Raw genomic sequence first — 17,784 nt, forward strand, 5'->3', positions numbered from 1 at the left:
ATATATATATAGATAAACCACATAGTAAAAGTTTTGATAAAATTATAAACAAGTTTATTGTGTTTGAAAATTTGCTACGACAGTCTCACAATTTTCGGGTTTCCAATAAATGCCTTTTTTTATCCCAGTGGTACATCTACAATAGTCATTACTTAATGCCAAATTAACCAAGATTACTTCAATTTTCATTGATGGGTCGAAACTTCTTTTCTCAAATTTGGAGACTTTACGGTTCTTCATAGATATTGGGGAAATAAAAGTGATTTCCTAAAACCGGAAGACAATGTAACAGCGAGGTCAGTATCATAGCAGTAGAGTAATTTGGGGAATCCTCTGTAGAGGATGAACAATGGATGCCACATGTGGTGACGACACCTCGAAGTAAAGGCGTCTGTACGCAGGAGGTCATGGTTGGAGTTGAGTCGACAAAGTGGGATTTCCAGTTTTATTGTAGATGGTCCATTCAAACTGAAAATTTTTGTATTGGCGTCTTTTTTGTTTGTTTGGTTTTTTTCATCATATACAAAGTTCATAAAAGTCACTAAATTACACAGTCAACAATACATTATTTTATACATACATATATTCAAAAACAATACACAATCTCCGGTTCTCCATATATTTTTCTCCAATATATTAGGCCTCATGCAAACACAACCTCAGGACTAAAGGAAGAAAATATGGCATGAAATAAAAATATTTGTCTTAATGTTATTTTTGGTGGCTTCACCTTTTAATTACATCTTTATCTGCCATAGTGTAGATGATCTTAAAGAATAGACTGATTTCGGTCACGCTAAAATGGACCTCAATGAAGAACATCCAATGGATCACGCCGTATATTGAGTTAGGACACGTTCACGCGATCAGTACTTGGTCTGTATTTTACCTTGGTGTTTATGAGCAAAAACCAAGAGTGGGTGAAAAATGTAGAAGTGGTGACGTGTTTCGATAAGTTTCCTCCAATGGTTTTCACTTACAAGTACTGCTGTAGAATAATAACCAATTACTCAACGTGTGAACATGGCTTACGTAAAATCTTTATGAAAATAGACCTAAAAACCTATGGACTTGTGTACGGATCAACACGGCCCCTATACTAGGCAACCGAAGAAAATAAAAGTGGGTGACAGAGTTGTGTGCATGAGGCCATATTCTGCAAAATGCCTAAAATCTCACATTGGAAATTCATGGAATATTTCAATGTAGAAAATGTAGCAATCACTGACGATATAAAACTTGGGAGACTTGGAATATTGGACATTCATCAAGGTATATTCGATAAAGGGATGGCCAAGGTCAATCAGTGTGAAGTGGCGCATGTCCTGTAGGACGTAAAATTCTATACATTATCTAGAAACAAAACCAAATTTAGGGAAGAGTTTCCACAAAGTGTAATTGGTATTTTAAGGTTTGTATTGGGTGTCAAAAAGGGAGAAAAGACCTTTCATAGCTGTAACAGTACACATTCCCTAAGGCTTCATAAGGAATTTGAGTGAAAAGAAATAACTATGAATTCATGCCACATGGATTCAAAATAAGGTGCATGAGGCCTAAATAACCCCAAAAGTACGCTTCTGGAACAGACAACATGTTGACATGCATTATCGGTCAGATTAGCATGGTCCTGCCGCCAGGTCCTGTACTAAATTTTATTTGATTTACATATAGTACATCATACACAGTAACAAGGGTAAAACAATCATTTACAGCCCAGAATACTTGTTAAAAGGGAAGTTATTCTTTAGCACATTGCACACTCTGAAGCCTGCAGAGGAAATTGCGGGTCAACAATTAGGGGTCTGATGAAACCTGAAATCTGTTCTTAAGGGAAGCTGTCAACATGTTTTTGCTATGTAATCTGACAGCAAAATGAAGTAGGGACAGATCCTGATTCTAGCGAGGTATCACTTAGTTTAATGGGTGCAGGAGTTGTGATAAACTCCGTTTTCCCTGCTGCAGCTCTGGCAGAGCTCGAAATGCTGAGCTGTGTATAGCCCTGCCCACTGATATACAAGAAAGCTGCCAATCAGTGCTGGGGGCATGGAAGGACTAGGAGGCAGCTTGTCATGTAGTGATCATCTCCTGCTGATAAAATACTGATTATATTGAAATTGCAAAGGGCAGCCTAATAAGTGGCATAACCGTAATCAGGGTCTATACACCTACATTATGGTGCTCTCATATCAAAAACCTGCTGACAGATCCCCTTTATAAATGTCCCATGAAAATTATTTAGTAATCTCTCAAAGGGAATCAGTCACCAGGTTTTTGCACCCTCATCTGAGAGCTGCATAATGACAGAGACCCTGATTCCAGCGATGTGTCACCTACTGAGCTGTTTGCTGTCATTTTGATATAAATCAATGTTTCCTCTGCTGCAGATGTAGCAGTTATACAGAACTCCGGAATATGCTGGATTACCTGGAAGCACGCTACGTAGGCCTCTAATGATAATCTATTGCTGAGTAATGAGTGATTTAATCAAATCTGCACTAAGCAGCCCAGTAAGTGACACATTGCTAGAATCAGGATCTCTGCCTCTATGTTATGCTGCTCCCAGATTAGGTGGCAAAAGCCTGGTAACAGACTCCCTTTAATTCTCCCTAAAAGCTTACATTGATGGAAGTAGCTTTGCCCAACACAACAGTACCTGTGTGAGCCATTAAAGAGGAGGGGGTGCTCATGTGGGACAGGATCGCCAAGTATGTTAATGCACTTACATATCAATACATACATAAGTAATTCCAAAATAAACATTTTGATGAGAACTCTTTAAAATGGTTATCTCAGAAACCTATCTTCAGAAGCACAACATTCCCCAGCCTCGTGGTTTCCTGCTTGCAATGGCGTGATTTTCATTCCTGATTATTAACAGTTTGGCCGGGTGGCATGGCTGAGCTTCTGGCCTAAACGGTGTGCTCTCCCATTTTGGGAACAGAGGTACCTTTACCTCTGCAACATTGTAAAATCCTAACACCACAGAAAGTGTCCCGAAGCGCCAAGCTTCTGAGCAGCGACTGAAAGTTCTAAAACAAAGGTCTTGCTAACGTGTACTCTACGCCTAGGAAACCGGTCACCAACGATAAACCGCAGGAGGTGGCTACTAACCTTGACAACAAGCAGTAAATTAAAGACTTAAAATTTCACCCATTCTTGAGAATGGAGAGGATATTTAATAAGAGGCAAGTGGCTTCTGTTGGTAAGCACTTGCCCATACACTTTAGACTAACCTGTGACCATCTAATGTGTGTGGGGCCTCCTGAATCTCCCCCAGGCAATGTAGGAGGTGGGGGGGAGAAGAAGTGGGCATCAAGTGATCAAAAGCCTGGCCAGTTTGTTATCCAGGTAGATAAGGTGTTGTCTAGGGCAAGTCGGGAGAGATAGGTGTAGGTCAAACGAGCCCATGGCTGACCGTTTTCTCAGATAGATAGCCATCTTCAGACAGACTTTTCTTGGTTGAACGCTCATTATAGTTTGGCACAACTCCAGACCGCTACTTCCTCTGCACGTTTCAATTAGCAGTTGACTACTGGACAGAGTGATATCTAGAAGACCAATTGCCGCTTCCTTGGTTAAAGAAGCCCTCCCATTAAGATTTTTTTCGTCCATTAAATGTGTGCATATGTGTATGTAGTGTATTAACATACTCACCGCCATCTTCTCCGGTATCTAGCACCGTTCTGATCCTCTTCTCAGTGACGTCACTGCTCTTAAGACTCTTCGGGACAGTCTATGATCCGTGTGAGTCGGGATGTCTCTTTTACAATGTAAATTATAGAGCTTTGTTCTGACACGCCATTTCTGAGTCACGCAGGGCACAGTTTGACCCAGAGAGTCTGCAGAGCGGTGATGTCACTGAGAAGCGGAGCAGAGCGCAATTTGATCCGCAGAGTGTTCAGAGTAGTAACATCACTAATAAGAGCAGAGCGCAAGTGTGACCCAGAGAGTCTGAAGAGCAGTGACATCACTGCGAAAAGGAGCAGACTACAGTGTGACCCCAAGAGGATGCAGAGCAGTGATGTCACTGAGAAGAGTCCCAAAGAGCAGTGTGACCCAGAGAGTCTTAAGAGCGGTGACATCACTGAGAAGCTTAAGCAGAGCGCAGTTTGATCTGGAGAGTCTGCAGGGGGGGTGATGTCATTGAGAAGAGAAGCAGAGCGCAGTATGACCCGGAGAGTCTGCAGAGCATTGACATCACTGAGAAGAGGAGCAGAGCGCAGTGTGACCAAGAGTCTTCAGAGCGGTGATGCCACTGAGAAGATGAGAAGAGGAGCAGAGCGCAGTATGAGCCAGAGAGTATGCAGAGCAGTGACGTCACTGAGAAGAGGAGCAAAGTGCAGTGTGACCCAGAGAGTCTTCAGAGCGGTGATGCCACTGAGAAGATGAGCAGAAGAGCAGAGCGCAGTATGAGCCAGAGAGTATGCAGAGCAGTGACGTCACTGAGAAGAGGCGCAAAGTGCAGTGTGACCCAGAGAGTCTTCAGAGCAGGGACGTCACTGAGGAGCAGAGCACAGTGTGACCCGGAGAGTCTGCAGAGTGGGATTTCACTGAGAAGAGGAGTAGCGCGTAATGTGACCCGCAGAGTGTTCAGAGTGGTAACGTCACCGAGAAGGGCAGAGCGCAGTGTAACCTGGAGAATCTGCAGAGCGGTGACGTCATTGAGAAGAGGCGCAGACCAGCACTGGATACCGGAGAGAAGACTGCAGCAGGTGAGTATATTAACACATGCCCACCACCCTATATGCCCTTTTACATAATTTTAATGAAAAAAAAAATCTTCACGGGAGGGCTTCTTTAAGAGCGGTTGAAATATAAGCAGATTTGGTTGACACAAGTATTTTTACATGGGAAAGATAAGTAATTCATTGGTCTTCGGGAAGTAACAGCCATAATATTAGCCCCTGTAACACAATCCAATGTTTTTGGCTCATGCCACTACTTCATAATAGTTTAGAACTGGCGCAAAAAACAAAGGTCCTAAGGAATACTGGTTCAGTTCTTAAAATGACACATACTAGAAAGGCAATGGGAATTTCATAGAGTCGTTTTTTCTGAGAATTCTTTGATACACATGGTGCGCACAGTAAATCTGTAGCTTCAGAATTATGCAAAAAACACGGCTAAGAACAGAAATCTTTGGTGTTACAGGCGATGACATCATAAAGAACGTGCAGGGCACCCTGTGTCCCATAATACTTATTACCTGGCTACATCTGTACAGCTGATAAGCAACGTGCCCAACGATATCCATAGCATCCGCTAGATCAGTAACACAATCCTTTTTTGGGTAACGAATGAGAATAACGAAAAATTAATTTTACTGCATTGTTGATACAAACAAAACAGTGTATAAATAATATTCTGGGTATACATAGTCACATATACACACAGTATATAGTCATGTGGATTTAGTATTATAGCAGTATTCTCTCTTTACACGTGGTACCTAGATCTACTAGTATCTTCCACTAATGGAAAGACATTTTGGAATACATTACATTTTGATTGACTAAAGGCTTTGGTGCAAAGTAATTAAAATATACATAATTGCGGGAGGAATGAACAAAAAGCACCGCTACATAGTTTAAAACAAGTAGGTAAGGAGTTAACACATATGCAATTTGGCACAGTAATCTAGTTTGTTCAGTCGTTTCTTTAATAAAAATAAATGGTTACAAGTCTCCCCTGATACAATGTCACATTCGGAGCACTCCTCTGCCCAACGAAGAGGGAACATGAGGCTATGGGGTGTTGGAGGATTTACCATGCAGAACCCAGGTATTAGGAAGGTTTGTGATGTCGTCTGTTGTGTTTTTAGAAGCACTGGAAGAAGGGGCCTGGCTTCTGTCCTGCCTGGGACGCAAAGCCAGCATGCAACCACCTGGTCCTTCAGTGTCCGCTCGAGTGAAGGGGGCGACAGGGCTCTGGCGCTAACTCGCCTCTACCACAACTAACATACAAGGACTTCACAAGTAGCTTGAAAAAAAAGTTTGTCCTGGACGAGTAACAAAATCAAAATTTAAAAAAAAAAATTAAAAAAAAAAAAAAAAATTTGCGCTCCTGTAGTCCGGCATCCAGTAATTCAAATCTGCAGCCAGAATCCAAATCAGTATCCTGCGCGCCTCTGGCATTTGCCGGGCATGTGATGCATCTCGTAACATTGCATTTGATGGCAAGACGTAGCCAAGCTTAATAAATGCCAGTGGTGCAGAGGGTGCTGGCCGCAAGAGTAAAGACTGTCTTAGGCCCCCTTCATACATCAGTGATAAAAATGCATGCTTTTCAGGGTCCGTGTTGAAGGTGCGCGATAGCACACGGAGATCAGGAACTTTTTACTCACCTGTCCCTGGCACTTCTGTCTCTGGCGCTGCTGCTTTAGAGTCTGCGGTGCAGTGAATATTCATGAGCATAATGAGCGGGCCAAGAAGCAAGTGACAGCAGCGTTGAAGAAAGCATTGCTGGAGACAGGTGAGAATAGGAAATCATTTTATTTCAAAAGACACGTGTTTTCTCCAGTACGTGTCACGCTGATGTCACACAGATCACAGTGTGTGGTCTGTGTGACATCAGTGCTGCCGGAGAAAAACGGACATGTCTCCATGCGGAACACAAGGACAAAAGTCTGAAAAAACACTGATGTGCGCGCAGACCCATTGATTTTAATGTATCTGCGTATGTCAGTGTCTCCGGTATGTATGAAAACAGACGTCATATGTAACCGGAATCACTGACGTGTGAAGGAGCCTTAGCCCAGCTGCTATGGAAGACTGGACACTGGACTGAAACAGCACAAGGCTTTTTGTTATTTTTAATAAACTCTAATGTAAAAAAATAACAAAAAAACAACCCAAAACAATAAGATAACAAAAAAATTATAAAAAAAACCCCCAACATATGAATTTTGCTATGAATGTTATCAAAGTAAATGATTGACAGCACAGTGAATTATACAATACCTGCCGGGACCAGAACAGACAACGATATGAAGACCTTGCACAGTATGTGGGTACATTAAATATATAAGCTAGTAACTAATGTGAAAGGCACCCTATGCGTCTTAAATAAATATGAAATGTCTTGGAAAAGAAGTACAAATGAACAGACAATGCTGAAGGTGGTGCCAGTCAGATACAACGCGAGCAGGACAATAGACGAGAGTATATCCACAGTGAGAACAGCATTCGATCCATGCCGGTGATCATGTCCAAAGCATAGAGAAGAGGAAACGGGAAAAAGAACAAAAAATAAAAAGCAGCATGTAGATGTGATATGTGGACTTATATCATCAGGTATGATCCCCGTTGGGACCAACCACAATCACATTGCTTGGAACCTCCAAGTGCAGAGACGGTCATGTAATTCTACATCTCAGGTATAATAGTAAGGCAGAATAGAAAAAGATGGGGGAATGCTCGCGGCAAGGAGTTTAGACACTGAACGGAAATATAAAAGTTACAGCGTAAATTCATGGAGAACGTCATTCTCATGGGGGGCTGGAGACGCCTTTGGTTCTGTTCTGGGGTTCTCAGTTTCCGTCTTTCAGTGACTTAACCTCGGCTGGAGTCCGATCTCCGAGTCTCCTCACTGTAGTCTCAGGACAGAGGCTTGATTAGATAGAGTTTCTCGCCTTGCTCGCTGGTAAAAATAGGGGCCTTTTTGTAATGTTCTACCAACTCCTCCATGGTGGTAAACCTGCGCTGGCCGATGCAGTACACATTGTCTTTCATCTGAACCTTGAAATGTTTGTTCTTGCCTTGGGCCTTCAGCGACACAGAGAAATCATTCGGCTAAAAAGAGGGAAAGAAATTAAAAATAGATTAAGAATCTCGGGAGGAAAAACAAAATCTTAATGCGGTAATTTGCAGTAGTTACAATAAATGTTGATGAAAAAGGAAAGAACCGTGACCTGAATATTACAGATTATGAGCAACAGCGGCCGATACCGGGCAAAAAGCGAGCGGGCCGGCATTCAACAATAGGCACAATACTCAAATGCAGTGATAAGTGTCGGGGCATCACATATGATGCGGATGAACAAGATATACTTTATTATCATTTTATTGATTTATTTTGTAGCCATTTTTATATTATGCTACTTTTTAGCATCATAATATTATTCTTATACTTTATGCCTCATTTGGACATTAAGAAACCGGCGAAGCGTAGGCCGGCCCGGGGTCTCCCATGCACAGGAGGGCTCCTGTGTTCTCTACAAAAAGCTCACCTCAGGGACAACAATGCAGTCGGCAGTCAGTAATCAGACAAGCGCAGTACGTTGGTTTGCTGAAAAGTCTTTGGCTTTATGATTTATCTTTTTTTGTTTCTATGGTAACGAATGTTACAATCACATGAAACTCTTGTGTCTAAGGCTAAGTTCACATTTCCGCTAAAATCTATCAGTCACAATCCGCTGCTCTTGTAAACAGCGGAATCCGTTTAGCGGATTCCGCTGCTCCCATAGACTTGTATGAGCAGCGGATTGTGACTGATGATGCTGCGTTGCACCCTCCGCCCGACTGATCAGTCGTGGAACGACTGACCGCCGGGCGGGAGGAACGCAGCATGTAACGTTTTTTGAGCAGCGAGATCCGTCGGATTTCGCTGCGCATGCTCTCTGGCTCCCTGCACACGTCACCAGCTTTGGTTGGTTACCCGATATTTACCCTGGTTACGGTGCAAGGAGCCAGCGCTAAGCGGTGTAGGCCCGTAACCAAGGTAAATATCGGGTAACCAAGGTAAACATCGGGTGCTTTGCTGTTACCCGATATTTAGGCTGGTTACGTGTGCAGGGAGGCCGACACCTCCCCGCTCGGCCCCGCCCCCTCCCGCACTCCGCACATGTATGTACACACACACACACACACACACACACCTGTCCCCAGCCATGCAGACAAGCACTGACACCCTCGTCTGGCCCCGCCCCCTGCTCGGCTCCGCCCCCTCCCGCACTTTGCATGTGCACACACACACATACATACATACATACATGCACATACACACACTCACTCACACATACACTCACCTGTCCCCAGCCATGCAGACCGCACCACTTCTACTGACATCCTCAGCGCCTGGCCCCGCCCCCCGCTCGGCTCCGCCCCCTCCCGCACTTTGCATGTGCACACACATACATACATACACACACACATACATACATACATACATACATGCACATACACACACTCACTCACTCACAGATACACTCACCTGTCCCCAGCCATGCAGACCGCAGCACTTCCACTGACATCCTCAGCGCCTGGCCCCGCCCCCCGCTCGGCTCTGCCCCAGAACTCCGCCCCCCGCACACAACGGAATCCGACAAAGAATTCTGTTCTTTGTCATCCGTTGTACAGCGTTGAACAGCGCATCAGTCACATGCGTCAAGCGACGCATGTGACTGATACAAATCAACGGAAATGTGAACTTAGCCTAATATGTTTTCAAAACCTTATGCTTGTTACTTATGGCAACAGTGTTTTACGCACACAGGAAAACAATATGGCAGAGTCTAATGCAATATTCACAGCAACTGAGAGCAGAGGAGCTATAAAATTCTTGTTTCTGCAAGGAAAGTCCGCAAAGGATATTCATGGTGAAATGTCACAGACATTGGGGGATCAATCCCTTCATATTCCACAGTTAAGAACTGGATTGCCAAATTTAAGACGGGCCACTTCAGCACCAATGATAAAGAACGTCCTGGACGACTGAGAGTGGTTGCTGTTCCGGAGATCGTCAATGCTGTGCACAACCTCATACTGGAGAATCCACGAATTTCAGCTAAAGCAATAGCAGACATCATGGGGATTTCCCGTGAACGTGTTTGTGTCATTATCCATGAACATTTGGACAGGAGGAAGCTATGTGTAAGTGGGTCCCCAAATGTTTAACAACAAATCAGAGAAGCATGCGAGTGAAAACCTCCCGCTCCATTTGTCAGCGTTTCTGGACTGATAAGAACTTCCTGGATCGACTGGTTACTATGGATGAGATACGAATTTATTTGTATCACCCTAAAAATAAGGAGCGGTCAAAAGAGTGTTGGCACAGTGGTTCTCCTCATCCAAAGAGGTTCAGGGTGCAAAAATCAGCCACTAAAGGTGATGGCGTCTGTGTTCTGGGATAAGAGAGGGCGTGCCGCTAGTGGACTAACTTCAAAAGGGTTCCACCATCAATGCAAGGTATTACATTGAACTTTTGGACCATTTGAAGGCAGCTCTGAAGGCCAAAAGCCGCAACAAGTTGGTTCAAGGAATCTTGTTCCTGCGTGACAACGCCTCCGCTCACACTGCACAAGCGACTATGGTAAAAATTGGCAGAGCTGGGGTTCCAGCTAGGTGACCTCCCACCTTATTCACCAGATCTAGCTCCCTCTGATTATCATCTGTTTCCAAACTTGAAGAAACCCCTCAAGGGTACGAAATTCCACACCATTTGTGATGCCATGGCTGCTACGGATGCCTGGTTTGAGGCACAACCAAAATCCTTTTTGCTAGGCTTACAGAAGTTGGAATACCGATGTAAGAAGAGTGCTCACATCAGTGGAGAGTATGTGGAATAAATGTAAAGTGTCATCATCCTATCTCCTTTCTGGGTAAAGCCAAACGCTTATCAGCAGCCCCTCGTACATGGCAGATTAACTGCGGAAACTTCATTTTCATACATATGAGGGCGGCTTTTTTTTTGTGGGGAAGATAGTAAATCCAGCAAGCCCTATTCGGATGAATGAAAGTCACAGATATTTCTGGAAAAAAAAAAAATCTTCAACCTGTGAATTCCCCCTAAAGTCGTCTTCACACCACATTTCAGGCATACATTTAATTTGCACTAAATAGACATGGGAGTACCGTATATATGTCAGGCCAGATTCCCACATGTGAAAATGAAGGGACCTATCTGCGCCAAAATACGCAATAGCAATCTGTTGATATTGTGTTGAAATTGAGTTTTTCCCTTTTTTTCTATGCTGGTTTTTTGTGCAGAAAAAGCTGGAATTCTGCATTTAAAACATCAATTTGTACATGTGTTTTTCTTCAGAAACCATTTAGAAACCAATTGGGGGGAAAAGCACAACTGACCAGTGTCTATAAATGCACGGTGGCCTTGTGGTCACTTGGGAATGTGGCTTACACGTATAAGGGTATGTGCGCACGTTGCTTTTTACCTGCTTTTTACCTGCTTTTTTGCTGCTTTTTCTTCTGCGCTGTTTAATGCCAAAATGGATGTGTTCTTCTATTCAAGCAAAGTCTATGGGAATTTGGGTTTCTTGTTCACACTATGTTGTTCAAAATGCTGCCTTTTTGTGGCAGAACTTTGGTCAAAAACTCAGCTTTGCAGTGCAAAACCCAAATGGCAAAAACAATTGACATGTTGCTTCTTTGAAAAGCTGAGTTTTTGACCAAAGTTCTGCCACAAAAAGGCAGCATTTTGAACAACATAGTGTGAACAAGAAACCCAAATTCCCATAGACTTTGCTTGAATAGAAGAACACATCCATTTTGGCATTAAACAGCGCAGAAGAAAAAGCAGCAAAAAAGCAGGTAAAAAGCAGGTAAAAAGCAACGTGCGCACATACCCTAAAAGCTTTTTTTCAATGAATCCCTATAGTGACGGAAGCACGGTGCAGCATCAGCACAAGAATCAGGTAAAATAAACATCCGGAGAGTGTATAATATTCATGTGCCTGAAACATGGTGTGAACATGACCCTGGGATGGATTCACACAGAACAAAAACATGTGGGAGGTGGGGACATTATGGCTACAATTCTACATGGTTTTACTATTTGGTTACTAAGCCAATTTATTATATCATTTGTATAAATAGTTTTCTGCATTAAGAGTGTCATGTTAGTGAAACCTCGCCAAAAGGCCACCAACTGAGAAACCACTCACTTTTCAGCTCACATAAGGGTCATCTTCATTGAGAAGACCACTGCCCCAGAAAAAAAAAAAAAAACACTCTTTATATGAAATTTCGGGCAATCGACTCAGTTTTCACTTTACTTTGAAACAGGGATGTCAAACCCAAATAAAGAGGGCCAAAATTAAAAACTTGCACAAAGTCATCTGCAAACCTAGTGGCAAACCACACATAGCCCTCTATACAAAATAATGGGCCCCACATAGCCCTCCATACACAATAATGGGCCCCACATAGCTCTCCATACAGAATAATGGACCCCACATAGCCCTCCATACAGAATAATGGACCCCACATAGCCCTCCATACAGAATAATGGACCCCACATAGCCCTCCATACAGAATAATGGGCCCCACATAGCCCTCTATACAGAATAATGGGCCCCACATAGCCCTCTATAAAGAATACTTGGGCCCCACATGGCCCTCCATTTAGAATAATGGGCCCCACATAGTCCTCCATACAGAATAATGGGCCCCACATAGCCCTCCATAAAGAATAATGGGCCACACATAGCCCTCCATAAAGAATAATGGGCCACACATAGCCCTCCATACACAATAATGGGCCCCACATAGCTCTCCATACAGAATAATGGGCCACACATAGCCCTCCATACAGAATAATGGGTCCCACATAGCTCTCCATACAGAATAATGGGCCCCACATAGCCCTCCATACAGAATAATGGACCCCACCATAGCCCTCTATACAGAATAATGGGCCCCACATAGTCCTCCATATAGAATAATGGGCCCCACATAGTCCTCCATACAGAATAATGGGCCCCACATAGTCCTCCATACAGAATAATGGGCCCCACATAGCCCTCTATACAGAATAATGGGCCCCACATAGCCCTCTATACAGAATAATGGGCCCCACATGGCTCTCCATATAGAATAATGGGCCCCACATAGCCCTCTATACAGAATAATGGGCCCCACATAGTCCTCCATATAGAATAATGGGCCCCACATAGTCCTCCATACAGAATAATGGGCCCCACATAGCCCTCTATACAGAATAATGAGCCCCACATGGCCTTCCATATAGAATAATGGGCCCCACATAGCCCTCTATACAGAATAATGGGCCCCACATAGCCCTCCATACAGAATAATGGGCCCCACATAGCTCTCCATATAGAATAATGGGCCCCACATAGCCCTCTATACAGAATAATGGGCCCCACATAGCCCTCTATACAGAATAATGGGCCCCACATAGCCCTCTATACAGAATAATTGGGCCCCACATGGCCCTCCATATAGAATAATGGGACCCACATAGCTCTCCATACATAATAATGGCCCCCACATAGCCCTCTATACAGAATAATGGGCCCCACATGGCCCTCCATATAGAATAATGGGCCCCACATGGCCCTCCATATAGAATAATGGGCCCCACATAGCCCTCTATACAGAATAATGGGCCCCACATAGTCCTCCATACAGAATAATGGGCCCCACATAGCCCTCTATACAGAATGGGCCCCACATAGCCCTCTATAAAGAATAATGGGCCCCACATAGCCCTCTATACAGAATAATGGGCCCCACATAGTCCTCCATATAGAATAATGGGCACCACATAGTCCTCCATACAGAATGGGCCCCACATAGCTCTCCATACATAATAATGGCCCCACATAACCCTCTATACAGAATAATGGGCCCCACATAGCCCTCTATACAGAATAATGGGCCCCACATAGCCCTCTATACAGAATAATGGGCCCCACATAGCCCTCTATACAGAATAATGGGCCCCACATAGCCCTCTATACAGAATAATGAGCCCCACATAGCCCTCTATACAGAATAATGGGCCCCACATAGTCCTCCATACAGAATAATGGGCCCCACATAGCTCTCCATACATAATAATGGCCCCACATAGCCCTCTATACAGAATAATGGGCCCCACATAGCCCTCTATACAGAATAATTGGGCCCCACATGGCCCTCCATATAGAATAATGGGACCCACATAGCTCTCCATACATAATAATGGCCCCCACATAGCCCTCTATACAGAATAATGGGCCCCACATGGCCCTCCATATAGAATAATGGGCCCCACATGGCCCTCTATACAGAATAATGGGCCCCACATAGTCCTCCATACAGAATAATGGGCCCCACATAGCCCTCTATACAGAATGGGCCCCACATAGCCCTCCATATAGAATAATGGGCCCCACATAGCCCTCTATACAGAATAATGGGCCCCACATAGTCCTCCATACAGAATAATGGGCCCCACATAGCCCTCTATACAGAATGGGCCCCACATAGCCCTCTATACAGAATAATGGGCCCCACATAGCCCTCTATACAGAATAATTGGGCCCCACATGGCCCTCCATATAGAATAATGGGCCCCACATAGCTCTCCATACATAATAATGGCCCCACATAGCCCTCTATACAGAATAATGGGCCCCACATAGCCCTCTATACAGAATAATTGGGCCCCACATGGCCCTCCATATAGAATAATGGGACCCACATAGCTCTCCATACATAATAATGGCCCCCACATAGCCCTCTATACAGAATAATGGGCCCCACATGGCCCTCCATATAGAATAATGGGCCCCACATGGCCCTCCATATAGAATAATGGGCCCCACATAGCCCTCTATACAGAATAATGGGCCCCACATAGCCCTCTATACAGAATAATGGGCCCCACATAGCCCTCTATACAGAATAATGGGCCCCACATGGCTCTCCATATAGAATAATGGGCCCCACATAGCCCTCCATATAGAATAATGGGAACCACATAGCTCTCCATACAGAATAATGGGCCCCACATAGTCCTCCATACAGAATGGGCCCCACATAGCCCTCTATACAGAATGGGCCCCACATAGCCCTCTATACAGAATAATGGGCCCCACATAGCCCTCTATATAGAATAATGGGCCCCACATAGTCCTCCATACAGAATGGGCCCCACATAGCTCTCCATACATAATAATGGCCCCACATAACCCTCCATACAGAATAATGGGCCCCACATAGCCCTCTATACAGAATAATGGGCCCCACATAGCCCTCTATACAGAATAATGGGCCCCACATAGCCCTCTATACAGAATAATGGGCCCCACATAGCCCTCTATACAGAATAATGAGCCCCACATAGCCCTCCATACAGAATAATGGGCCCCACATAGCCCTCCATACAGAATAATGGGCCCCACATAGCCCTCTATACAGAATAATGGGCCCCACATAGCCCTCTATACAGAATAATGGGCCCCACATAGCCCTCTATACAGAATAATGAGCCCCACATAGCCCTCTATACAGAATAATGGGCCCCACATAGTCCTCCATATAGAATAATGGGCCCCACATAGTCCTCCATACAGAATAATGGGCCCCACATAGCTCTCCATACATAATAATGGCCCCACATAGCCCTCCATACATAATAATGGCCCCACATAGCCCTCTATACAGAATAATGGGCCCCACATAGCCCTCCATATAGAATAATGGGCCCCACATAGCTCTCCATACAGAATAATGAGCCCCACATAGCCCTCTATACAGAATAATGGGCCCCACATAGTCCTCTATACAGAATAATGGGCCCCACATAGCCCTCTATACAGAATAATGGGCCCCACATAGCTCTCCATACAGAATAATGGCCGCACATAGCTCTCTATACAGAATGGGCCCCACATAGCCCTCTATATAGAATAATGGGCCCCACATAGCTCTCCATACATAATAATGGCCCCACATAGCCCTCTATACAGAATAATGGGCCCCACATAGCCCTCTATACAGAATAATGGGCCCCACATAGCCCTCCATACAGAATAATGGGCCCCACATAGCCCTCCATACAGAATAAGGGCCCCACATAGCTCTCCATATAGAATATTGGGCCCCACATAGCCCTCCATACAGAATATTGGGCCCCACATAGCCCTCCATACAGAATAATGGCCCCACATAGCTCTCCATATAGAATATTGGGCCCCACATAGCCCTCCATACAGAATATTGGGCCCCACATAGCCCTCCATGCAGAATATTGGGCCCCACATAGCCCTCCATACAGAATATTGGGCCCCACATAGCCCTCTATACAGAATAATGGGCCCCACATAGCCCTCTATACAGAATAATGGGCCCCACATAGCCCTCTATACAGAATAATGGGCCCCACATAGCCCTCTATACAGAATAATGGGCCCCACATAGTCCTCTATACAGAATAATGGGCCCCACATAGCCCTCTATACAGAATAATGGGCCCCACATAGCTCTCCATACAGAATAATGGCCGCACATAGCTCTCTATACAGAATAATGGGCCCCACATAGCTCTCCATACATAATAATGGCCCCACATAGCCCTCTATACAGAATAATGGGCCCCACATAGCCCTCTATACAGAATAATGGGCCCCACATAGCCCTCTATACAGAATAATGGGCCCCACATGGCCCTCCATATAGAATAATGGGCCCCACATAGCTCTCCATACATAATAATGGCCCCACATAGCCCTCCATACAGAATAATGGGCCCCACATGGTCCTCCATACAGAATAATGGGCCCCACATAGCCCTCCATACATAATAATGGCCCCACATAGCCCTCTATACAGAATAATGGGCCCCACATAGCCCTCTATACAGAATAATGGGCCCCACATGGCCCTCCATATAGAATAATGGGCCCCACATAGCTCTCCATACATAATAATGGCCCCACATAGCTCTCCATACAGAATAATGGCCCCACATAGCCCTCCATACAGAATAATGGGCCCCACATAGCCCTCCATACAGAATAATGGCCCCACATAGCTCTCCATATAGAATATTGGGCCCCACATAGCCCTCCATACAGAATATTGGGCCCCACATAGCCCTCCATACAGAATAATGGCCCCACATAGCTCTCCATATAGAATATTGGGCCCCACATAGCCCTCCATACAGAATATTGGGCCCCACATAGCCCTCCATGCAGAATATTGGGCCCCACATAGCCCTCCATACAGAATAATGGGGTCCACATAGCTCTCCATACAGAATATTGGGCCCCACATAGCCCTCCATACCGAATAATGAGCCCCACATAGCCCTCCATACAGAATAATGGGCCCCACATAGCCCTCCATACAGAATATTGGGCCCCACATAGCTCTCCATACAGAATAATGGGGTCCACATAGCTCTCCATACAGAATATTGGGCCCCACATAGCCCTCCATACCGAATAATGAGCCCCACATAGCCCTCCATACAGAATAATGGGCCCCACATAGCCCTCCATACAGAATAATGGGCCCCACATAGCCCTCCATACAGAATAATGGGCCCCACATAGCCCTCCATACAGAATAATGGACCCCACATAGCCCTCCATACAGAATAATGGGCCCCACATAGCCCTCCATACAGAATAATGGGCCCCACATAGCCCTCCATACAGAATAATGGCCCCACATAGCCCTCCATACAGAATAATGGGCCCCACATAGCCCTCCATACAGAATAATGGCCCCACATAGCCCTCCATACAGAATAATGGCCCCACATAGCCCTCCATACAGAATAATGGCCCCACATAGCCCTCCATACAGAATAATGGCCCCACATAGCCCTCCATACAGAATAATGGACCCCACATATACAATATCATTGTGGTACACATAAAAAAAAAAAAAGAAGAATCGGCCTGCAGGCCAGATTTGGCCCACGGTCCAGAGTTTTGCATATGTGCAAGGAAACCTGTGCAAACCATGTGCAGAGTGTTTTGGAGCAAGAGGAGACTGATATTCCAGGTGTGCAAAAGGATATGCAGAACTC

At 44.8% G+C, this 17,784-nt stretch overlaps 1 protein-coding gene across 5 annotated transcripts in view; it reads right to left on the reverse strand.

The window, feature by feature from the left end:
- Nucleotides 1–39: 39 nt before the first annotated feature.
- Nucleotides 40–17,784, reverse strand: part of NCK1 (NCK adaptor protein 1) — a 164,130-nt gene continuing 146,385 nt past the window's right edge. For all 5 annotated transcript variants that reach the window (XM_075341029.1, XM_075341026.1, XM_075341028.1 and 2 more), the window contains one exon: nt 40–7,790. In XM_075341029.1, the coding sequence (XP_075197144.1) occupies nt 7,596–7,790 (195 nt within the window). In that variant the 3' untranslated portion in view covers nt 40–7,595. The remainder of the gene's footprint in view (nt 7,791–17,784) is intronic.

The sequence above is a fragment of the Anomaloglossus baeobatrachus genome, chromosome 3, assembly GCF_048569485.1.
Source record: "Anomaloglossus baeobatrachus isolate aAnoBae1 chromosome 3, aAnoBae1.hap1, whole genome shotgun sequence".
Taxonomy (NCBI): domain Eukaryota; kingdom Metazoa; phylum Chordata; class Amphibia; order Anura; family Aromobatidae; genus Anomaloglossus; species Anomaloglossus baeobatrachus.